This window comes from Scomber japonicus, chromosome 10 (assembly GCF_027409825.1).
Source record: "Scomber japonicus isolate fScoJap1 chromosome 10, fScoJap1.pri, whole genome shotgun sequence".
NCBI classification, from domain to species: domain Eukaryota; kingdom Metazoa; phylum Chordata; class Actinopteri; order Scombriformes; family Scombridae; genus Scomber; species Scomber japonicus.
Genome location: NC_070587.1, coordinates 8308908 through 8334332, shown reverse-complemented (window position 1 = coordinate 8334332; position 25425 = coordinate 8308908). Strand labels below are relative to the sequence as shown.

Genomic DNA, 25425 nt, shown 5'->3' with positions numbered 1-25425 from the left:
TTGTTGATTTTCTTTTTTTTATTTTGCAAACAAATCCTTTGTTACTTCTGCTGTGGAACAATAAAGAATTGTCTTTCTGTCATTTTGCCTTTTTCTTTTTGAGTGAGCTGTCATGAAATTGGTTTTATAAGAACAATCGGCTTGTGATTTCAGCCCGAGTGATGGGTTGACATTATATACGTGGCACTCCTACAAAGTGCATGCAGAATTAACATGTCAGTGTTTTGAATACATTGTACAGATCTTTCCTGAGCTTTATACGAGAAAGAGAACAGTTTGAAGAATCCCAGGCCTTGTTTGCAAGAAAGCGAAGGCATGAAGAGCAAACCCACAAAGGGCTGGGGTTTGCGTGGCCTATAACTTGCTAAAGTGCCACTTTCTTTTTCGATGTCTTCCGCCTTTACAACTTTTGCATCCTTGCAGTCTTGTTCTTGAAGTGAAGCACAAAGGATTGGGAAAGATTTCGACCTTTAATAAAAGCACAAATAAGCAGCAATGCCTCCAAATTCAGGTAAGATCTCATAGCAAATTATGAAATGAAGGTTTGTATATTTGTTTTTATATATTTTTGGATTTAATGTGATCATTCTGGAGCCATTTGTCTGTTTTCCGTAAAATGCGTAGTTCAAACTTCATGGCAGATTAAACATAACTTTTTAAATTTCATGACTTTTTAAAGTTATTTTTCTTTCTATGTCTGTGACTGTAATCCCAAAATATAGAAACGGTTAAGTAGAGGTGTCTACAAATAATACTCTTTAGCAAATTCTAAGAAGAACATTTTTAACGGTTCCATCGAGCGTTTACTGTCTACTGCCAGGTCAATCTGATTGTATCTAAATGGGTTATTATCTCAGTGTAAGATTATTAAGATGTATGTTTTATATGTCAAAAAATAATTTTGATATAATTGTAATTATTTTGGTCATCTGGTCAGGTTTTTGTTTTGACTATCTGAAGTTACTAAATTAAAAACATAGTTATGGCTTCAAAAATGAGAAATTGATTAATCAATTTCAAGTATTTCAGTTTTCTGAAATGAATTGTCATGAAACATCAAAGTCTAAATGCATGGTGGGACAAAGAGTCATGAATGGCTCTTTGTAATTTATTGCCTTATTAGCACCAGAGTGCACTGCGAAATAATTCCTTTTTAAATAGACATTTTATTTCTGATGAACGATTAGATACATTTGGAACAGGGTCTACAGCAAAGCACCTTAACATGCATAATTGATCACATTAATTAAATACTACAACCAAAATGTATGCTGGAATTTTCCCTGGGACATTTGTTTCAGCTTTTTTTATGCAAGTCTCCAAAGCAAGTTTTACATTTTTTAATAGAAGAAAAAGTGAGAGAATCAGGAAGTAGAGACGTAGCTTGGTGGTTATGTATCACATGCTTCTTTGTAAAGTGCTCAAACAGTAGCAATGTGTGGTGTCTCTAATCTGGGTTAAAACCCTGCTTTCACACCATCAACCACCGTTTTAAAATAGTCTTTTTTCATGATTTTGTCATTCTGTCCCTTGTACTCACATTTTTATCACTTCCACAGATCCAACATTCAAAATGAAGACTATCGTATGGTTTATGTTAGGTGAGTGAGAAACATTTAATGATTTGCCAGTGAACTAGATTTTTCTTTTATTTTGTATTCAGTTTATTTGATACGGACAGTGCAAGTTAACTTAGCAGCATTTCCACTCATTGAAAACAAGTTGGATTACTGATGTTCTGCATACAGAGGTTTTAACTATTAGCTATATCTTAGTAAGGCTTTTAGTAACGGAAAGAAAGAGTATAAAGCAAAGTATAAAGGTGACACACTATTGAAAACATACAATTAAACACATTACAAGTCATGGCATATCAAAAATGCATACAGCTCTGATATTGCTTCAGTCAGCCTTTAACACTTTCATGAAAAACCTTAATGTCTTGAATTCATTTTAATTTGGTTGGTTGAGTTTTCACCACAGCTCCAAACAGGGCAATGTGTATTATTAGCTTTTCAAGTGTAATGCTTTATTTGTGTCCAGAAGTGGGAAAAAAAAGTCCTATTCACAGGAAGAGTTTCAAAGTGCTGAGAATAAAAACCATCAGTTTGTCCTTGTCTTAATCCACAGAGATTATAATATTCTCCTTTGAATATATCACACTAAATGAAGTGTGCTTCATGAATGTTAACCTCTCTTTTCAGTGTTGGGTCCACTCACTGCTGCAGGCGACGTGGTGGTTGTAAAACAAGGGGAGAAAGCCATCATCAATTGTGGGGGCAACACAGACCCACGAATGGACCCTGTGAACGTGGATTGGAAACGTGGACAGGAATCATTGATTCGCTATTTTAAGCGTGGCACCCCTCTCAAAGGTAGTTACAAAAAGAGACTTCAGTCTAATGTTTCGAAAAACAAAACACTTGATCGTCTACAGGACAACATTGTTATAAAATCTTCACTGTTTGTAATTACACTACATGTATTCTTTTCATTTAGGCCAAAGTGATACTGCGAAAAGGTCATCGCTGAGACAGGCTAATTTGGTGATTAGTGACGTGAATAAAGAGGATGCTGGAAAGCTCACCTGTTTGGCAGACAGACAAACGTACCCTCACACACTTTTGGTGGTGTCAGGTAAGCAGCAGAGCCGAAATCATTTGTATTTGCAAATAACTATTAGTATTAAATACTTCATACCCTACCCATCATACATCTCTTGTAGTCACATTTTTAAAAAATTCTTTAATGCAAATAAGGAAGAAGGAGAAAAACATTAAAAAAGAGTAATAGCTTTGATCCTTCAAACAAAGATTTCAGCATCACTGATTCATTTTACAAGAGTTAGAGTTAGAGAGCAATAATGTCACCTTTGAAAAGTGAAATGAGCAGCAAATGATTAAAACACATTAAAAATAAATAGATTAATTGGACTTTCATAAAGTTAGGAGAGACACAGCAGAAATATTAGATAAGAGATGAGTCCAGAATGAAGTGAGGGTCAAACTCCAAAAACAGTGAATCCTACATTTCCAATCCTTTAACTTGATATTGTCTTCCATTAGACCCTCTCTGCTTGGCAAACACCCACATCTATAAATCTCCCCTCCCCCAGTTTGTAATGCAGACTTCCTGTTAAGAACTTGACATCACAAGTTGAGTTGTACTCCTCTTGATGATTGAACTAACTTCCACATTTGAAATTGGTGGTGTGCCCCTTTAAGTTCATGATTTAATTTTCTAAACTTCGGTTGTTCCACTCCAATTAATTTGTTTATCATAACATATTTCCATTTTGCTCTTTCTAACGTGTAATACGGGTGTGTCACAGTCCTGATGATCTTGATGAAACCTCTCTCTCTGTGATTCTCACTGTATCCTCGCTCCCGTCTGTTGTCCCTCTGTGTGCCAGCCTCAGTCAGCCCCTCCGGTGAGCTCAAGCGGGGCAGCAAAGCTACGCTCAAGTGTCAGGTCTACGATCCAAACCCAGTCCCCAAAGTTCAGTGGATGAAGCCAGGTGTAGATAAACCAACAGAGTCACACACTGTTGTACTCAATCCTGTGGACTTGTCAGATGCAGGAACCTGGGTGTGTGAGTTCCCTTGGGACGGGCAGACGAAAAATGTGAGCCTAAAAATCAAAGTTAAAGGTGAGACTATGTATCTGCTTTTTACCAAAACAAAGTCTCTCTGTGTGACCACTGGGAAAAGTAAGACTGTATGTCTTTTTCAGCTCCTGAACCAACTACAGTTTCCCCTTCCAAAACCTCAGAGGGCAATAAGAAGACCTGCAACAACTGTGCGTGCCGCTTGTGTTTGATTGTGTTAATCCTCTGATCATGATCAAATATTACCCAAACGTGTGTCATTGACTCATTAGCGTTGTTCTCTGCCATGGTTTGTTTTCTTTGCTCGGCCAGGCGACTCTACCTCTAATGATTCAGGGCTGCTGGTGCTGCTGGGGCTCAGCTTGTGGGTGTGGGTTGGAATTGGAGTCGGCAGCCTGGTCACAATTTCCCTGATGGTTGTAGTCATCGTCTTGTACAAGAGGATCAAAAGAAGGAAGGTAAGTCAAGACAAATATCCAGGTGATCCTCATTTGGTGCTTTGTGGATTGAAATTAGAAGGTGGGATGAAGGAGGTATGGTTGCCCGAAAAAAAAAAAAAGATATATATATATATATATTTTTTTATATTTTTTTACTACAGGAAAGACACCGCAGGTTGAAGAATTCCAGACAACCACTGACGCCCAGGCAGTACTGCGAGTGTGACCAGTAAATGTTCTTAACTTTTTTCTATCTTGTAAAAAACCCCTTTATCCCCTCTCCAGTAATCTCTGTTCACTTTACAGATGCTTTCTAATAGACTCTATTCACTTTATATTAATGACTGTTTGACCTTCATTTTCACTGTGCCTTTTACCCAGTACTTCATTATTGTGCCGTAATTAGTGTGAAAACTTCTCCCCTTTCCTCTCTTTATCACAGCCCAACAGCTGCAGCGAAACCGCAGCAAGGACGCCGAAGAGAGAAAACCCTGCTAATGGAGTGACATGAAAGACTGATCGAAGAAAAGAGAGATAGAGAGAAAGAAAAGGAGGCAGGGAGAGGAGGGGGAGAGGAAGGAAAGAGAGGAACAGATAGAGATAAAGTGTAAAAAGAGCGTGGGTGAACGAGAACCACGGTGCGAATATGGCTTGAATGTAAATGGGCTTTTGAATGCTCTTGATGAAAATAAAAATCAAATGTAATGATGTGGGCACTTTGAGCTTTTCCCACCAAATATAACCAGTGATCTGAATGCAAATGGACCTGAATGCCTCCACTGGAAGCAAGAACAGCGACAGTCTGTACTTATTTAACATTTATGAATCATATTAACATGTTCAGCCTAGCATATCAATACATTCAGCATTGTAAAACTCTTGTACTCTGCTTTTATCTTAAATTACAGATATATCTTCTTTCCTGTGCTTCTGTTTGTATTTGCTAAAAAGATTTCTATGTATTCTTTGTTCTGATTTTTCAGGATTGCAGTACTGCACTGAATTTGATGTCTTTTTTTCCTGCTGTCAATAAACTATGAGCAAACCCAACTGAATTTCTAAAATGATTTCTATCCTTATGACAGAACAGGGAGGCAGGTAGGAGAGAACATTTGAGGTGCATTCATGCATATATATACATATATACATATATATTTACATTGTTTTCTTTAAATCCCCTGTGCATTCAGGTTATTTTAATACAGTGTGGGAGAGGCGGACTCTGCCAGTAGCAGGAAAACTAAGATACAGCAAGATAATTACTGATGGTATATAATAAAGGATCAAATGAATAGTATCAAAAAATGGGTGTGAAATAATGAGGGCTGCAAATAACTAAGACTAATAAATAAGACTATTTTTGACTGTTTGGTCAATAAAATGTCAGAAAATGGTGATAAATGTCAATCATGTGTCCCAAAGCCTAAAATGACGACCTCAGATATCTTCTTATGTCCCAAACAACACTCCACAACTCAAAGATGATCCGTTTTCTTGCATAGAAACCAGAAAATATTCACATTTAAGAATTTTCTCTTAAAGAATGACTCCAAACAATTAATTGATTATCAAAATAGTTGACAATTAATTTAATAGTTGACAACTAAAGAATGAATCTACTATTTTACAATATCAATGATCTTGTTCAACATTATATCAGCAATGTCTTTGCTCTGTAATTTACTTTCAACCCTGCCTGCACTGGATTAGTGGTACAAAAACTCCGTATTTGCCACAACTGGTGCAGTATGCAGGTGTTGAGACCAGTGCAGCTCTACATGTCATTAAACACACAGTAAACACCTGTTTCACACAGCAGCACACGACTGTCACACAAGACCACCAACCATCCTTCACATGTGTGAAATGTTTTTTATGCCTTACAAGTTAACAAGTTAACAAACTCTTAAGTCATGAAAACTTTTGCATTATGGTGTGTGTGTGTGCGTGCGTGTGTGTGTGTGTGTGTGTGTGTGTGTGTGTGTGTGTGTGTGTGTGTGTGTGTGTGTGTGTAAATTCTATGTAATCCTATCCTATTAGCTCATAACAGGGAGGATAGGATCGCAGTGCTGTTTGACTTCCTGTGTGTGTGTGTGTGTGTGTGTGTGTGTGTGTGTGTGTGTGTGTATGAAAGAGACATCTGCCGTGCATACATGCATCTCACCAAATGTCAGAGCTGAACTCATCGCTGCACTGATCACATCACATGTGAGTACTCCTGAACATGTTGTGTTGTGTATAAAAACTCCTTAGTTCATTATTCAAATGCTGATTTAAGAGATTTCTACAGATGTATAGGTCAGGATATCGACATGTCTGACTCTGAAAGGACAAATAGTTTGTACAAATACTGACAAACCTCCTAGCTGCTGTCTGAGATCTCAGGCAGAGGGGCAAAGCTGTATTAGTCAAAACTATCCAAGGCCACAATTTTAACATTCCTCATGCTGATTGATTTGTCTTGGCCGTAGTCTGGTCTTTTATGTATTGGTTGTATTTTTCCATTAAAACGGACTCAGTTGACCTCAAACAGCTAAACGACTGTGCGTATACGTGTTCTAGCTGAATGCCTCGTGATATTTGAACTGCTAAACAGACAGATGTATTTGATCAACTTTAAGAATGTTGAAAAATGGTGTCTTTGCTTCATCACTAGCAGTAAATAAGTCTGTAAATGCTTCACTCTCTATCCAGACTCTGGTTTGACCCTCTGTAGGACATGTTTCACACTCTACCGGTCTCTGTGTTGTGTTCCTCCTGATGACAGCTCGTAGGAGGATTTCAAAATCTTGAAACAGAAAAGCCTAAAATAGAATAGTTTGTTCCTCAGTTTTTTAAAGTATGACGATAAAGGCTTATGCAATAACGGCAGAAACATTTAGCTGATTTTGCAATTGTTAACACCGACGGGGGGTGCTTTTGTTTCTGCTTATCTTACACAAGTGGAACACAAACTAATTGTGTTCTCAAGGGATAAATCTGAAAATTTAATTATGACTTGAACTCAGTAAAGTGTAGAAGTTCATGTGCTGTCCCTGTTAGCGGCCTGGGTCAGCTGTTGCTACTTTGTGTTCTGCAGACCACCTAATATGAAGCCTAATTGTTGAAGTACCACTGCAGTACATTGTCGTTGAGTCCCAATAGTTTTAAAATTTTTCACTTTTCACTTTTTTTTCAGTTTTAAATGTTTCACTGTTGTTCAGATGCGCTTGAAAATGATCTTAACAGAACAGTGTTCCCATGTGGGAGACTTAATCTACATTAAATAATAAGGAATTTATCTGAAGAGCAGTAATTACTTCAATATTAAAATTGTTCACTTGATGGTTGTTTCTGACTAAAAATATAAAACCATGACCATAAAAAGAGAGATAACCACTTGTTTAAATATTGTGGGATACTAATAGTGTTCATAAAACTTTTTAGTGTCGAATAAACAACACCTGCACGACTGTACAGTGAAGGCCGAGCATTTACAGGTTCATAGCATCGTAGATCAACACCGGGCTGATTGAACAAATACGTTTACCTTAAGAAATGCGGAATATAGTGTGTTGTACAGTATTCTCATATGTGCTTGACGCAATACACATGCTTTATGTGGCATACAGTGTTCATAAATGCGACACAAGCATCAGAATTTGAACAGTGGGAGCCTGATGCATGTGATTTCATTAAGTATAACGTACCACTAGGGAAACACTAAAGCTTTAAAACAAATTCAGAGCCCAAGTATTTTTCCAAGACGATATTTTGACTAGTTGTAGAAAGAAAAGCACAGGTGTTACTTTAACTAAACATTAATTAAATTGAATTCAGCTAGCATTCATTTGCATATCATTTGCAGCTGAGCTTCTCCTACTGTTACATGTCAAAATGTCTCCTGTGAAAAAAGGGCTCATCTAAAGCCTATTCCCAAATGCCGTCGTCTCTCTCGGGTTTTTAGGACATGTAATCTGAAGTAAAACACATGAAGGACTGGATGTTAAATATATGCATTGTAAAAATAAAATAAAAGCACAACAGTACACACAAGAAGTAAATATTATAACTTATGGAGTTTGGGATCAGCTAAAAATGTTTTATCTGAACAAATCAGGCTAGCAGGCTGCACATTGTGACTCGTGTGATTTTTATATTTTACTCAGAGACCATACACTTAGGAAATGTTGTAATTCTATTAAATCACACATTACACATAACACAAAATTACTGATAAAGTGTATCCGAGCCTGTTTAATGTAGTAAAAGATAACACGCTTATAGTTGTGTTTCTTCACCATGGATGACCACAGACGACAACAGGAGACACCAGCTGAACTCTCTGGTGTGAGTCCATGCTGTATTCACTACAAGGTCGAGCCTGAATACTCATCAGTTTAGAAGAAGTAACTTAAGAAGCACTGCGTTAAGTAATATTGTACTGTACTTTGTATGGTTCGTGCTTTTTGGGGAATCAGGTTACATGTGGCGACATACTGGTACAGTATGGTCCATAAGAAATGGGACAGTGACACGTATCTTGCTTGAGACTCAACCAGGTTGGATTTGAAATAAAAAAACGACTGTGAGGTTCAAAAGTTGGCATAGCGCTTTAGTTCAGGGGTGTTCACGTGAGATGAACCATACAGGATCCTTTTTAGTACATTTTAGTCCCATGATGATTTTAGCAGAACCAAAATACATTTGACAAAGTAAGAATAAATCAATAAATAAGCTCAAACAATATAATCATGATAGATATTTAGTATTCTGTAGTTGATGTGCGACCCACCGGCATCAGCAGAGACTTGATATCTTACCTGGTGATGCTTTGTCGGACCTGTGCTGCGGCGATCTTCTTGTCTCGCTTGGTTTTGGGGGCTTCTTACCATCAGTTTGCTGAAGGGTTAGGGTTAGGGTTCAGCTGATGGTCAGAAACATTTGTGTCTTTGTCCCTTGTTTGCTTTATCATTAGTGTATCTGTAGTATTATTTCACTCCCTACAATTCAGGGTACCATGTTTAAGAAAGTACAGTACAGTCCAATACTGCTCCAATACTGCTTGAAGTCAGCACTTTAGATTCAAGACTCAAGAAACTTTATTGGCTATCATATAGGAGCAGATATCCCTCTTTGACACGGCTCCATCCAAGACAAAGGAAGACAAACGTAACAGTAACAAAGTAGGAACAATTAAACAGTAATAACATCACAGTAAAATAATTCATGAATGCTTCTATCAATACTGCTAAAAGACAATTCAGATGTGAATATATTTGTTTGTGCTTAGTGTGGTTTATATAAGAATTTAGAAATGGTGGAGGGGATGAAGGACTTTAAAGATGTTCCTCTTTGCAGGAGGAACCTTAAAGCGACGGGCCGATTCCAGTAGCTGGGAGAAGTGGTGGAGGGGTTGAGAGGGCTCCTGTGTGTAGAGGCTTCTCTCTTATTGACTAGCAGTAAACTTAGTCATTGTTCTTCTTCAGATCTAAAATGCAGGAATTAACAGCCAAAACAATCAAAAATATGTCACTTATGGACTGTGTCATATGTAGTCTGTAGGCGATCAGCAAGTGTTTCCTTGACTCTGTTATGAAAATATAACGTCTGTGTTGGACTGAGGGTGTTTTCTTATGAGACATTAGGATTCCCTTTTCATGGCTTTATAACAGACTGCATTACTCAGTTCTCTTTCTCATTATCTGTCTGACACAAATGAACACACACAATCATGCAAAGTGAAACTGAAATTTCTGAACAAGTGTATCCCTCCCTCTTGTATTTCCACTTAGGTTGTCAATGCAAAACATCAGGAGCCACATTCAGGTCATTGAAAGTAATTTTAAGTATCTGAGAAAATCTGGATTAATCTTATAAACAGTTTTAATTAAGCGAGCATTCATATGATTTAAGCAACTCTATACTATATGATCACCTTTGAATAAATAGACAATACTGTTACCTGTACCTGTATACCTGTTTACTACACTGTAGCGGTGCCACAATCAGTGCGTTTATATGTGAGTTTTCAGAGCTGCAGTCATCTTAAGTCATACTCCATCCACAGGTGTAAATTGAATGATTGTTATACATTTTAGACAGCTTTTGTTCTCATAATTCTTCAATTGAAAATAATTACCTGTAGGTGATTTCCCATCCTGTAAACTCCCCTCGTGTGCTGGGTTCCACGCAGGTTTCAGTTGTCAGCGCAGGGTCTGATGAGTGGAGTCAGTGTTTGAATAACTGGTTCATTGTGATTGATCGCTGACCAGCCTGACATTGAAATGATGCATTTTCTAAATTGTCGAAGTTGTCATCTCATTTCTGACGCGACGTCAGCTGAGTGATGATCCCTCCGGTCTCACGGTCTCCCTAATGTGTGTAAACTTTAATGTAAAAATGCTAAAAGGGAAGATGGGTTCTCTTTAGGCCAAAGGTAATGTGCAACATGTCAGCAAATGAAACACGATGGACCTTTTTTTTGCAGTAGACATTTTATCATGTCATAGCAGGAAAAAGCACAGGTGTTACTAATAACATAAATGATGGTTCTGCTCTCTCATTGATCACTACAGAAAAAGAGATTTCTAAAGTGGTACCGAGCTCACACCAGCTATTCTGATAAGCATATTTGTCATTTCGCAGCAGTAATGACGCGTACAGATGTTGGTAATTGAATATTTGGTCTATTAACTTGTCTTCAGAACTTTCTGCCATCGTTGTCGCTGCTGACGTTCCTACTGACCTCTGACACTGTTACATCCCTTTATGGCCCTACTGTTATGTCATAATGCATTTTGTGGCCATGTAGTGTTCATTTTTGACAATGTGAACAACCGACGCTCAAAATGGACGCAGGATATGCGAGGCAGCCATCATGCGCACACGAACATACTGGAGTTCATTATATTGAAGAGTGTTCTTATTATTTTGCCCCCCTCATGTATATTAATGTAGTGGATATAATATTAGAAAAACTATTCAATGTAGTGTCTGGATAGCCTGTGTACATACCTGCATATGTCTGAGACTGAGCGTTAAGCAAAGAAATGAACTGCTGAATGAATTTCACGTCTATTCAACACAAAGCTTCTTATGCAAGACAGCATGTAGGTCTGCAAGGTCAGACACAAAAGATTTTTCAGATCTAATGAAAAATTAATGAATATTGTAGCTACTAAAATGAAACAGCAAAGCAGTTTTGCCCAATTAAATTTGTGAATGCTTAAGCTAAACTTCCAGAGGTTAGCAACACAGACGGGCAGTGGCTTTCAGCACTTTCAGAGTGTTCCCCAGTTTCTAGTTATATTGTTTCACTTGAAGTGAAGAAAAAGTAAGAAAACATTTGTGTGTCCAAATGCATTACTAGTCGAAATTAAGAGAAGTGAGAATGCTACCATGATGGAAGAGGAAGGTAATGTTTATAGACGCTACAACATTGAAATGGATTTTTACTCTGTCTGTTTTATGGATAAATAGTTTATAGCTGACAGTGTTTGTTTCATTTTGGTGGTGAATATGTTTTGGGGATTCTGAATTCATTTACTTCAACTACACAAACAGTACATGTATGTAGGCGCTGTGGAACTGTACAGCAGTTTTTCCATCCAAACCAACGTCATCATTGAGCTTGTTCACTTTAACTCAATCACAGCTTTACAGTAACAGCTTGTTGAACCACGATGCAGTTTTCCTACAGACTAAAATAATTCTGCTTGCTTTGTAAAAAAAAATGCATTTCTCATAAACAATAAACAGACATGGCGTATAAATGTTGTAACAGTATAATTCAGTCTCTGTACGATGCTTCTCTTGTGGTTAAATCTACACTAACTGTAGTATCTTGTTGAAGTGATTATGCAAACAGAAGGAAATAACTAAACCATCAGTGCATATGAATGATGGAGGTGAAGTGATGAGTGGGAGAGACAGCAAAGAAAGCAAACTTTTCTGTCTTCATCTACTGTTTCACAACTCAGAGGTTTCAAAGAAACTTGAATGAAGTTCCTGTCGCGAGATAACAGGCAAAATGTTTTCAGTCATTGAGCAGAATGTCACTTGTTTCTGACTCTTGATGTCTTTTCCACTGACATGTTGTTTATTTCTTAAACACAAGAGCAGTCGCAGACACCAGAAGTGACAGTATAAACTTGATGCCTTTTCCGTCTTTGCTGGGCCTCAAACATCCTCCAGTTTTCTGTTGTGTTACACACCATGAATCTAACCTGAAATGGCTAACAGAAACAAAAAAAAGACTTGTGAGAGTCAGAAAGTAGAGATTGCATGCTGAGGGAAACCCTATGTAGGAGAGAATGGAGGATGGGGAATCAAGAGATATACATAATAAAAGTGAATCACCCCACATTCTTCATTGTGGCCCACACTTTTTGCCTTTTTCTTTTTCAGTAATGACAGTGTGGTACTCACTCCCTCGTTAGGTGTGTGACTAATGAGGGAGTCCTCACTTTCAGGTGTTTTCCACCAGAATCACAGCCCAAAAACAAGCATTTATCCACCGAGAAAGAAAACAGAGTCAAATAGGACCTGTACTTTGAGACAAATATTAAATCCACACAGTCTTTACTCATATAAACGAGGCTTAGAAGTAAATATTACTGCACATTAGATTCAAGTAGCCATTATATGAAGGTTTTGTTCAATGGAGGAAACAAAAGGCTCGTTTCATTTCGAGTTTAGAGGGAACAGAAGCAGATGTGAGCCCTTCATGATGGCAGTACAGAGACAGGCAGAGAGCAAGAGAAACCTCAGAGAGACACATGAGACGTGTGCGAGATGTTTGTTTTGTCCTTGTTGTGGTTCATGACTCTAAACCACCTCGGCAGCGTGTTTCTACAGCTCTAGTCCCGAACTGATCCCTGTAGCTGTAACAGTCAATATGCTATCAATAGACAGATCATCTCATCACTGCATGTTTGGATGCTTTAAAACTGCTATTTCAGTGCAGAGATGTTTTCTCAAGTTGATCACTAAATTCAACTCATGCTGACTGTGACTGCTATTCCACTTTAATTTAGATTCCCTCAGCTTCTCACAAACGATCAAATCGTAATTTTTTCTATACATTTTTATCAGAGCCTTTACAGTTTCATTATCCCAAACCTCAATAATAATTCATCAGCAAAGTTGTACAGGGAAATTGTTTCAGTAACAATCCCTGCAGCTGTGCATAATGCTGACTATTTTTCCTCTCAATTAATCCGTCGACGTATTTTTTCCGATAAATCTTTTGGTCTATGGTGAAAAATGTCGATCATTGTTTCCGAAAGCCTTTGCTGACATTCTTAAATGCCTTGTTTTGTCTTGACCGAAAGTCAACAACCCAAATATACTCAGTTTACTGTCAATGAAGCTTAAAGAAACCAGAAAAGATTCACATTTCAGAAACTAGAATCATAGGAATTTCACTTTTTCTTAAAAAGAAGAAGATCAAAAATCGTTGGTGATTAATTTAATAATTGGAAACTAATCGATTAATCAACCAACAGTTGCAACTATAGCTGTGTACAACGTCAATAAGGACTACAATAAGCTTTAAGAGATCCACAGATGTTACGTTTACTGTTGTATTGAGTGCAGGCGAGACTCTACAGCAGGTTAAGAGTGGAGATAAGCACAAACAGATGTATGGCTCCGGCACAGGTGTACATTCACCCATAAACTACTGAAAGCATGATTATGTTTTTCAGGGTGTAATCTGAACTGTACACGGGATGATATTGTTTATATCATGAGAACATTCACTGAAATAAGAAATGAAACAGATTCTACATTGAACAAGATGCGGACACGTGTACTTTTTGTAAATTGGACTGGACTGTATAGTGCTGCAAAAGCCAAACTTGTTACAAAAAACATCAAATAGAAAGAGTCCAACAAAAACAGCGTCACTCAAGACAGTAGATGCAAGATTATATGTAGTTTAGTATATTTATTTAAGGACAAATGTCATTTCAAATATAAAACCTGCACTTTCCATTAATGGGTTTTTGTGAAAGTGAAATCCCCGTGCGGTCCTTCATCTGCATGGTAGTTCTTATCAGGGTGTATATTTGTGTATTGATCAGTACTAATTAATCATTACTCACAACACGAATGACAAGAGTTTGATTAATACAATATTACTTGATGAGCACTGTTGATCTGTTTGACCTGGACAGTTTGGAGGGTCGCCGTGTGGACGCTACCCAAAGACCTGAAAATCTTTGTTGTAAATCGTAGTCAAATGACTCTGAAGATTCAAACATGAAGCGAGAATTACAATTTAAAAAGTTCTAAAATGAATTTATCAGGATGTGTAGACCAAAAAAGAAAAGTTTTAAATATGAACGTATCACTCAATACAAGTGTTATATACGGTTTAACGTCAGCAGCGCACTGGAACACGCAGATACACATTATATATGTCATCTTATGAAACAACTTTGAAATGTTTCTTTTGTAGATTTTCAGCTATTTTACATTCACACTTAAACTCAACTATTTGAGAAGAAAGAAAATGTCTCTTGCCCAATAAAGACTCTGGTTTTGTCAGATGAGCTCCAGATTGTCTGCGCAGGTTTCATCCAACTTTAATATCTTTATCCTGTTGTGAAAAACTACAAATTGATGTGCGTAGCTTCCAGTGTTTTACCCTGCCTGTATCCTAGGAGACATCTAAAGATTTCATCGCTGTTAACATAAATGAACAAAGACAATCTGCATGAAAGAAAGTTCAGCGTGAGCAGGTCAAACAGAGAGACTCGGCTTGTGAGAAGGAGATCTTATTAAGGAATATAAAAAACATTGTCAGTGGATACGTCTCCAGGATTTGATGTCGTCTGATAATTATTTCATCATATGTATTTTCAATTCATCTTCTGCCCTAAACCCATCTCTCTGTTCTTATCCCATTGAGACAGTTTACCCAAAACAAACACTTTATAGTCTTTCTTTTTAGGAAATGTGACATTTTTAATTTACTTTACACAACAGCTTTTGCCAAAACTGTTCCAGCAGTTCATGGCTTGATTTCTGAACACTAATTATGTATCTGAATCAGTCCAATTATATGACAAGGGAAAAAATCAACCGAGCAATTATGATAAATTAGGCCGTAAGCCGCTTGTGTGCTCTTTAAAACGTGCTAAAGATAGACAATGAGTCCAGTGAGACCCTTCTCAAATTTTTTGACTTATGTTATCAGGAAGCAATTCAAATAATAATTTTAGTTGTAGCTAATAGAAAGATTAAAAAGAAAAAAGGGCATAAATACTTTATAATATACGGATTAAAATATGGCACCATTATGCTGCTAAATGATGCGTTTCAGTTTAATCTGATATTATATTACATCATTTACCTCTTTGTCCAAAACAACACATTATGCCATGAGCTTAAACAGTTTTAAGTTTACTTAAGAAAAGTTAGGGTCGAGATCTCGGTCCCGGCGACAACCAATCAAAGGTCATTATTCTGATGTTGGCTTTGATCAATGACTGCGTGTTTTCTTTCCAGACCAATCAGTGGTGAGGGAGGTGCAACGGCATTTAAAAAGAGGGTTCGTTTGATAAATATTCAACATTTCCACCTGACTGCAGATCACTGCTGAACACAGAGCATCAGCAGTTGTAAGTATACTGTTTGTTTAATTGTAGCTTCATATACATATATATTTAAAATATAGAAACATGTATGTGTTGATGTATACAACACATATCAGTGTTATTGGTTTGTTTTCTCATTCTTGATTTTGAAACATAAACCTGTCAGACTGCAGCAGGCCGAGCAGGGTCAAAATATCATTGTGAGTTTTATAAATGTATCTAATTACAGCATGAAGACAATATTTATAAAGTATTAATATAAAAAGTGCAAAATTAATGTTCTGAATTAAATTGAAATCATAAAATATTAAATGGTAAATATGAGATGGTGTCATCAATATTTAGAGTTTTATAAAATTGTCAAAACACAAGAAATCATTTAATAATGTTTTTTAGCATTATATGTTGTATTTCTTCATTGTTGCATCATGTTTTGTTAAGATGTATAAATGTATTGGGCAGCTGACCGCTGCAAAATGGACGAACGCTATAGATGCAATTTACAAAGTATAAATGTGAAATATATGTATTTTCACATATAATCTTTTATAAGTGCTTTTATTTCTAATACGATACTTTAAATACAATTACAGTATGAATAGAAAAATCTGAATGCTGTAATACTGTTAACGTTAATTTGTGTACCACTGATTTTCACAAACAGTCCAAGAATTTAGTTTCTTACTCAAAGTGCATGTAACCGTGCACAAGTTACTGAGAAGTAACACCCAGTACGTCCAGTTGAAGCCCAAAACTCAATTTAAATAGTGAAAACACTTCAGTAACTAGTGTGATACTGTAATCCTGTGTTGTCTTTTTCTGCTCGCTCTCCTTCCTTCTTTCACCTCCTCTGTGTGTGACCCTCATCCTCCCCTCCCCCTCCATTTCTGTCTGCTTGCTGTTGAACCTCCATCCTGACTACAGACACGCTCGTCTTGGGTTTCTGGGTTATAGCTCCACAGGTGCAATGACTTCGAAACGTCTGTTTATCATCAGTCCGACTCTGTTTCTGGTCTTCTTCCTTTCTTCTTTTCTTTCTTACAGACTCTGATCTCAGTTGAAATCAATAATGCAACATGATTTATTTTCTGTCAAATCTTATCTGACAGGTTGAAATGTGTTATAACATCCATAACCACGCAGAGCAGATCGCCTCCGATTTTAATGTTTAAAACCACTTTTCTCTGCCTGCCTGGTCTGTCTGTGAGTGTGATGAGTTATGCAGCAAATGCACTTTTGCTTTTTAATAGACTTGCACTTTTAAACTTTAACATTTTTATATTTTGCCCTAGGCTGATGATTATTTCTGAAGAAGGCAGTAAACATTTTAAGACCATGAGCAAAATTTGATCAGTGCGTTGTGATTAACGTCGGTATAAGTGCAATAAAAAGGACTTGGTGACCTTAATAAATCTTAAATATTTATCTTGATACTTTCATTTAAAGGGCTATTACACATTTTCACAGTTTGTTCATTCTTATGTTTTCATATTTATAATTTAAAAAGTATTTTAGGGGCTTTTTCTGACAATGAAGTAGGACAGGAAATGAGAGGAGAGCCACAAGGAATAACCTGCAAAAAAAGGGACATTACGTAATTTACTTTTATGCCATCAAAAATATTTATCAAAACCTGGCACACACCTTTATGAATGCACACTGTTGCAAAGTGTAGTCACAATATAACAAAGTTAATTATTTGATCGAAGCATATTCCAAATGTATCTCACGCTGGACTTAAACATCTCGCAGTAAGCTTTGTCAGTTTGTGTCATTTTAGTTGAGATAGTAGAAATAATATTAAAGACTCAGAAGCCACTGTCTCTTCTTTATGTAATATAAATAACACTAATGCAAAACTATTAAACTATTAAATATTATTAAGAAATGTATCAATGTAAAATTAAATTGTATTTCCTGATGTTAAATAAGGTCTTAGCTAATTATTATTTAATCGTAATATCTCGTGCTCGTCTTTGGCCTCGATCGGGATTCAAACTTAGCTCAAGTGAAGTAATGTTGATGGTTAAAACAGTTTGAAGGTATCATTTGGCCTGTGAAGCTGCTTCCGCAATTACTCAAATTTTAGATATTGTCACTGGATTTTGAATTTAGGGGAAAATACTCAACATTAAATTAATAAATAGTTCAGATCCATAAGCTCTAACTTTTCTTTTAAAGGGTTGAATCAATATAAAAACAACAATGAAAGCAACAATGAAACGTCTTTGAAAAAGCTTTTTGTCATGAATCATGAAACTTTATACAGCGTAAAGAGAGAAAAGGGGGGAGGGGAGAGAAAGAGAGAGATAAGGGAGTGAGACAGGGAGATAGAGGAGAGAAACATCTACCGTAAACCACAGTCTAGGTGTGCCTCTGGTGCTGTGGTCTCTTTTTTTTCTCCTTTTAAGCGAGGAGAGATCCGTCTTTCGTGGAACAGGGGAGGAAGAGAGGGGGTGTGAGAGGCAGAGGGGAGCAGAAGAGGGGAGGACTGGGATAAGAATCTGCACCTTAACTAAATCAAGGCCCACCACAACCTGGTGTACGCTGTGTCTCTTCCCTTCAACATTGTGTCTGTGTCTTCTCATCCAAAGCCCACCACAGGCCGCCTACTCTCACCTCTCTGAACTCTTTGTCTTTTATCTTTTCAAATCTCTCCAAATCTGAGACCACCACAAACCCCTCTTTGCTTCCTGCCGAATAATTTCACTTTGCAGCAAGATTTATGAAAATGAGACAATGAAGAAAGATTTGACTTTTTCTGTGCGCCGCACCCAGTTACCATTTTATTGGGTGCACCAGTAAAATCTATTGCAATCCAATTTAGCAGCCCGGCAATAAATAATTGCTTTGCGCATCTTTAAGGTTCAGTTTTATGGTGTCTTGATGATAATCTTCATTGTCCCCCTCATTTTTGTGAGTGGATGGACGGAATATTAGAAGCAATATAATACAATGTAGTCTAGTACAATATGACCACTAATTAAACCTTCAAACAAATAATAATAAATATACACATCTTTTAAAAAACACCTCTCTGACTTCCAACAGAAAACCAAACTTAATAAGCTCCAATTCATTAAACAGCATTTGAAATGGATTATAACAGGTGTACAGGTGTGCCTAATAAACTGGCAAATTTAAAGCATCAGTCAGATCCCCCTTAAGAAAAACAGTTTTGATTCATCTATACTGATTCAATACCTGTTTCCAATCTACCGCTCATCAGCAAAATCATAGAGAAAGCAGTTTTTGAACGATTAAGTAGCTTCCTCAGATATATTACTTATTATTATTAATCACATTTTTCTCAGTCAATCACAATCTCATGCTCCCACCTCAAATTATATAACAAGGTGTGGAAATCATTGCTGTCCTCTTGTCTGATAACTCCAACAACCTAAATTATTTACGCTTAGCTTAAATAGTATAACAACTTGGATGACTTTTTGAAATGAAATAAGACAAAACAAAACAGTATAATTAGGGTTTATTATCATTATAACTAATCATTTATATATATGTGACCAGTTTTTTTCAGACCTGTGACCAAAATGAAGAACTTAATTCAGTGCATCCTCATCCCCATTGCTGTGCTCATGTCAACAACAGGTAGGATGCAGATCATTTATGTATTTGCACTCGGGACAAGGTGCTTCAGATTTGCGCACTGATACTTAATATCCTCGTCTTTCTCTTTTAGGAGCTGAGGAGATAGAATATGTTGAGGAAGGAGGCACGGTTACACTTCTACGGCCAACAACTGAGGAAAAAGACATCTATGTGTCCTGGTACTTTGGCACACAAAGTAGCCCTCCAATTGCCCGGTGCAATTACCTCGGTGGAACCGAGTATATTAACGGGAACAATGGTGAACAGTTCATTGAGTTACTTACAGATTAAATGTTTTTCACCATCAATAAATGAAATAATCTATGAATTGCAAATACAGGCACTCCTGATGATGACCGTCATTCTTGCTTTTGCAGATCGTGAGGGCATATGGCAAGGCAAGTTGACCGTGTCTACCAATGATCTGACAATTAAAAACATCCAAAAAGGAAACTTTGGGATTTTCATCTGTAAAATGACGGTGAATAGAGAAGACACATTCATCACATATAAAGTCCTCAAACTCAATGGTAAGAGTAAAAACAAGGCGATATGCTTGTTTCATTCACTCTGATAAATGTTCATCTCAAAGGGTGATTACACATTTTACAACAGTACTTTATGTAGTTTTCAACATAATCTATAGGCAGATATATATTGATTGCTTTAATGCATTGTGTTGTGCAAAGCAAGTCTAATTTTAACCTAAAGACTTGTTGGTTTAACTCCACAACTTTTAAATTTTGTAAATCATCAAAATGTAATGTTTCTTGTTGACATTAAGAACAAATCATAACAGTAATAATTATAATTTCCATTCTGTCTTCTTTACCCTTTTTGTGCTAGCGTCCATGTCCCCAGCCTCTCCTCTGGTGCTTGGAGAAAATCTGAAACTAGCCTGTGATGTAGAGGCTACTCGGGGTCAAAGCCCCAAGATACACTGGCTAAACCCCCGGGGAGAAGAAGATGATACGAACAGCGTCAGTAGAGGAACAATCACAAAAAAGGTCACAAACCAAGACAATGGCTTGTGGACCTGCGTGGTGACTAACAATAATAAGGAAAACAGGGCCAAAATTTCTGTTAAAGTTATGGGTAAGTTACTGTGCATGTCGATGATGAGTGTGTATACCCATGTCTTACATCTCATCTTGAACATAACTTCACCATTATTTCTCTTTTCCTCCTTACTTAGACCTCAACCCAGCTCCTTCAGGTCCTCTGTATACCTCTACATCCTCGCCTCTCACCATCCCCTGTTTCTTTCCTACTCACACCTGGGATAAAATCAAAAGCAAGGGCATCAAAGGAGTTCACTGGGACTTCTCCCCTAAACTCTCATCAAGTAAAGAGTCAAGTAAAGTAAAAAGGCTGTTCTCCCTCTCTGTGGAAAATACAACCTGGATGGGGGACCAAGGCAGAGGACTGAGTCACGTACCAACCCTCAAAAATGGAAATCTGTCTTTGACCAGAAATCGAGCAAAAGAAGGTGACGGAGGAAACTACACGTGTAGCGTTGAATTCAGTAGTGATATAACAACGCTGAGTAGGACTATAAGCGTTGAGGTGCTTGAAAGTAAGTGGAAACAATTGCCTTGCATGAAATCAGCTCACACCTGTCATATGAATGTTTGTATGTTTGTCGTTAAGTTATAGCCGTGTCCTCATTTATCTTTTTGATGTCCGGTTTCTTTGCTCTTTCCTGATTGTTATTTATAACATGTTGCAAACAAACCTTTCTTTGCCACCTCTCTGCTTCTGCTCTAACTGTTCTCATCTCTCTGCTGCAGTTTACTTGGAAGTGTCTCAGGTTTGACATGTGTCTAATTCAGTGGCTAATACTCTTGTTTAGCTCAACTAGATTTAATAGGGTGTAACAAGCTTTCTTTTTTGCTCTGCAAGAGGAGTGTGCGAACATAATGAGTTTTAATTGGACTCTGTCTTGTCAGTGTTTGTAATGTAAAACTAAGATTTGTCTTTTTTATCTGAACTAAAAGCAAAGAAATCTAGTAGCTCTGTGGATTTCTTCCAAGCAGGGTTGTTTTTATCAAATCGGGGCCTCCTTTAAGAACACTTGCTTTGGGATCTCAGTTTACTTGATCATACCGAGGTCCCCTTTCATCACCACCGAAATTAAATGAGTCATTTTGTCAGAAGACTGTTGGGTTACTGAAAACAGGGCTGTTAGTTAGTTCAGTTTTTGGTTTGGTGAAAGTTACTTAATGTTAATGTTAAGTTGGACATAAAAATGTAAAAATAATCATGATATTGTTGTCTAAGGGTGTAAGTGAATGAGGTTGTACTAACATTTTTGACTTTGTTTTGCTGGCAAACTATGGTAGTAGAAAACAGAGGTTCAGTCAAATTCATATAGCGTATGTAAAGAAAGGGAAGGGGATTTTCTTAGTTTACCACCAAATTTCACCGGCCTGTCAAAAAAAGGCAGCTTTTAAAACGTTTTTTCCTCTCTTCTCTTGGCAGTCATCTCCTCTCCAGGAATAGAGTTAAATTCTGGCCAGCAGCTCAACCTGAGCTGCACCACTGGCCATGCGCTGCTTCCCGACATGCAAGTGAAATGGATCCCACCTCAATCATCATCCGTGCAGTCTCTGGGATCTGACCATCACCCAACCCATCTCACCATCCCGGAAGTGGGTTTAGGCGATGGTGGAAAGTGGAGGTGTGAGCTGTGGCGGAATCATACACAACTGACATCAGCTATGATAATACTGAAAATCGGTGAGTGCAGGAAGTGAGAGGAGAGCAGGAAATATGACATGGGCATGACCTTGTGGCCACAATCTCTAACAGCAGAAACTTGCTTTGACATGATGCACTCTCTGTACTCACACTGTGTTTGATGGCTGCCTGTTTCTGTTGTATACAGAATTCAAGCTGAGTGTGTGGATGGTTGTGACCATATGTAGCACCGCAGTCATCGTAATCCTCATCTGCATCCTTGCCTTAATCCTCCACCGACACAGACAAGTAAGTTTTAACTGTTTTTGTTCTTCTCTGTCAAATCACACTGGATTATTAGTATCACATTAAGATTGTTCTCTCTCTCTCTCTCTCTCTCTCTCTCTCTCTCTCTCTCTCTCTCTCTCTCTCTCTCTCTCTCTCTCTCTCTCTCTCTCTCTCTCTCTCTCTCTCTCTCTCTCTCTTAGCGCAAGATGAGATTCCCCAGGCAACGACTCTGCCAGTGCAAAAAGTACGTACCAACCATTTCCTGGTTTGATGAAATGGCTCCAAAAACCCATTCACACTCCTCAGGGTTAAAATCTGGATACTTCGAGCCATAAAGTGTTTCATGCAGATAAAAACTATTGTATAAACGTCTGCATTTAGGCTTTATTTTCATTCCTCTTTTATGTTTTTGTAGCTCTGTGTTTCTTTCCAAAACTCAAACAGAAACATGTGACCTTTCTGTTTCAGTCCCAAACCAAAAGGATTTTACAGAACGTGATGTCTTCCAGAAACAAGAAAGACGTTTCTCAAGAGGACATCGCAAACAATTGAATTTCTGTCCAGATAAGACAGATTTTTTATGTCTGAGTCATTGTTGAAACATCATATAAGACGTCTTACAGTTGTACACATCGGCCAGCTCGGATCCTTTCACACATTGTTATATCTGTAATATAATCCAAATAGGGACTGATGATCGATTTAATTAGCATTTTAACTTGTTTATAATTATTACAGTGCTTGATTTAATTCATCGTTTCAGATTAACCTTTTGTAGATTTATTGTCATGTAATGTATATATTTCTATGGTATTGCATTGGTAGGCTTGGTTACTTGCTTCTATGAATATTCACACATCTATTATTTGTATAGACATGATGATACTTTATTACTTAAAATGAAAACATTCCCTACTGTCCTGTCATTAATGTACCATTATGTTTTCTCAATAAAGTATCTTTTTTGGGGGGTCGGGGGTGGGATTGTGCCTTTATTGTAGTGACTGTGAAAAGATGACAGGAATTGAAGGGAAAGAGTGATGATGTGACATGCAGCAATGATCTGAACTTGATTCAAACTGCAGATGATGCATCTTAACCGAAAGGCTACCTGGGCGCACTTTCAATAAAGTATCTTGAGTGGTGGGCTCAGTGAAACTGTTTGTCATCATCTGACAGATTTTAGGATACTCAAAGAAAAAAGGATGTTGGATGTTATTTTTTAATAGGACATCATTCACACAGATTAAAACATTTTAACGTTTTAATTACAGTCACAATTGTATTACTATGGATACCTGATCCAACCTTGTACAAGTTGTTAATGAGATATTACTTCATGTGAGCTTCTCAAGGGACGCTATATCACTGTTCATAGGAATGTCCTGTTTCTGTAAGACTTTTGGAAGAAAGTGACTTTGTTTCCCATATTGTTAATTATGATTTCCCTTTGCGCTCCAAGTTACATTTACTTGATACTATATATATAAATATGTAACTTAAGTTATGTGACGTAAAAGATGGGATATTTTGGTTATGATTCCAAAGCATCTCTGTCAAGCTCACTGTCCACAGAAACATTTATATTTGCATTCAAGTGAAAATCCAAGGACTTTGAGAAGATGTAGACAACAAGTTATGGACTTCCTTGGCAGACTTCTTAATGCTGTAATTTTATCTATCTTAAAATATAATATATCAAATATATTGTGACTTAAGGAAGTTTGGACAAACTGGACAGCTTCAGTCATTTTCTTTTACCTTTGTTTTTATGATTGCTTTTTTTCTCTCTTTTGATTATGTTTTTTATGTTTGATATGTGTTCAACACAAAATAAATATGGTAAAAAAAAAAAGTTCAACGTTTCACTGAACTGGTACCTCACCACCTATCTGCTTACATTATATATGCACTTAACAGCAAGATTGCAGTGGTTAATAATATTGCAAAGCATGCCACAAATGTATCACCATACAATGTTTTCATCAGACCTACACAGAGCATGGAAGAAAAAAAGACTTCTTCCTAGATGAGATTCTACTTGTAGATACAATCCTAACCAAAAAAAGTTTAGTTATATCTACAATAATACCTTTAGTTCAGAAAATGACATTCACAGTCAATTGGGAACCAAATATTTGTTGCTATTATAAGTAATTCTTTTATTAGGTTGCAGACACATTTCCATATCTTTGGGTGTGTCAGTGAACACTCACTGTTAGAAATGGTTAGAGACACCAACAGTGGACATTTCTGTTTAACACTGCATCTGTTCAACGAGGTCAAATCTAACACATGGAAACATTTTTGGCAGGCTCACTGAACACCACTGTATTTACTAATTTCAGTCCTCATGTCTGGCTGGCTTTCATGTTTCCAAAATGGTAACCTCTATTTTAAAGCAAACCCCTAACATATGAACATGCATAAAATAGATCTTGTGTAGGCGTGACACTGAATGCTACATTTGCTGTATGTGATAATTATTTCCAGCTCTAATTTGTTTTATTTTTGGTCTCCATTAGAGTAGCTTTGTACAATTCATAGTGTTCCTTACTGAATTAGTTTCGTTAGCTGCGCTAAAAACAGATTGAAACTACAATGATTTGTAGCTCTTTGTTCAGCAGATTAATTAGAAGTAATGCAAGGAGGAATAGTGCAAGCAGAAATAGCCACAGTGATGATGATGTCTGATGAAGAGCTGCAGACGACATAGCTCCAACAGCTGAACTACTGATTTTACTTTTCCATGCTGTGTAATGGAGTCATAGCTTGGTGTGACTACCTCCAAAATAAAGGAAAAACATCATAATGTTAGCGGAGCAGAGCAGAGCAGTAACGTGCATGGAGCAGATGACCATATAAAGAAATCTGTCACAAGCCGACATCAGCTTGGGCTGTTAACTTAGTGTTCAGAGCCACTTTTAACATCAACATCCGACACTGTGACATTACACACACACACACACACACACACACACACACACACACACACACACACACACACACACACACACACACACACACACACACATACATATACATATGCACATAAATATACATATGTATGTCTGAAAATAAGGCAAAGTACAGTATAATAGGTCCCCTTTAAATAAAAGACGTAAAAACTCCAATGTTTTCTATAGATGTGTATCTTGAATATGTGTGATTTATTTTGAGTTTCTGATTACTTTTTTAAAATTTTGATTTTGAG

The 25425-nt window shown here is 37.2% G+C and overlaps 2 protein-coding genes across 2 annotated transcripts; both read left to right on the top strand.

The window, feature by feature from the left end:
- Positions 1 to 403: 403 nt before the first annotated feature.
- On the top strand, positions 404 to 4562 carry cd4-2.2 (CD4-2 molecule, tandem duplicate 2). The gene is made up of 9 exons (XM_053326955.1): positions 404 to 511; positions 1560 to 1601; positions 2205 to 2375; positions 2500 to 2637; positions 3413 to 3649; positions 3733 to 3798; positions 3920 to 4065; positions 4209 to 4276; positions 4490 to 4562. Exons 1-9 carry the CDS (start codon positions 496 to 498, stop codon positions 4551 to 4553), a joined length of 948 nt encoding a protein of 315 aa, XP_053182930.1. The 5' UTR covers positions 404 to 495; the 3' UTR covers positions 4554 to 4562.
- A 14621-nt stretch (positions 4563 to 19183) lies between these two features.
- Positions 19184 to 23140, top strand: cd4-1 (CD4-1 molecule). Its single transcript, XM_053326477.1, has 9 exons — positions 19184 to 19244; positions 19336 to 19503; positions 19622 to 19774; positions 20091 to 20339; positions 20440 to 20820; positions 21726 to 21983; positions 22132 to 22232; positions 22412 to 22455; positions 22680 to 23140. The coding sequence occupies exons 1-9, from the start codon at positions 19187 to 19189 to the stop codon at positions 22708 to 22710; spliced, it is 1443 nt and encodes a 480-aa protein (XP_053182452.1). The 5' UTR covers positions 19184 to 19186; the 3' UTR covers positions 22711 to 23140.
- The last annotated feature ends 2285 nt before the right edge of the window (positions 23141 to 25425 follow it).

Excerpts from the sequence above, each read along its gene's own strand:
- cd4-2.2 (XM_053326955.1), top strand. Across the intron at positions 3,799-3,919 it reads TAAGAAGACCTGCAACAACT|GCGACTCTACCTCTAATGAT; the intron begins GTGCGTGCCGCT and ends TTGCTCGGCCAG. Across the intron at positions 4,066-4,208 it reads AGAGGATCAAAAGAAGGAAG|GAAAGACACCGCAGGTTGAA; the intron begins GTAAGTCAAGAC and ends TTTTTACTACAG.
- cd4-1 (XM_053326477.1), top strand. The coding sequence starts at position 19,187 with ATGAAGAACTTAATTCAGTGCATCCTCATCCCCATTGCTGTGCTCATG. Across the intron at positions 19,504-19,621 it reads GTATATTAACGGGAACAATG|ATCGTGAGGGCATATGGCAA; the intron begins GTGAACAGTTCA and ends TTGCTTTTGCAG. Across the intron at positions 22,456-22,679 it reads CGACTCTGCCAGTGCAAAAA|TCCCAAACCAAAAGGATTTT; the intron begins GTACGTACCAAC and ends TTTCTGTTTCAG.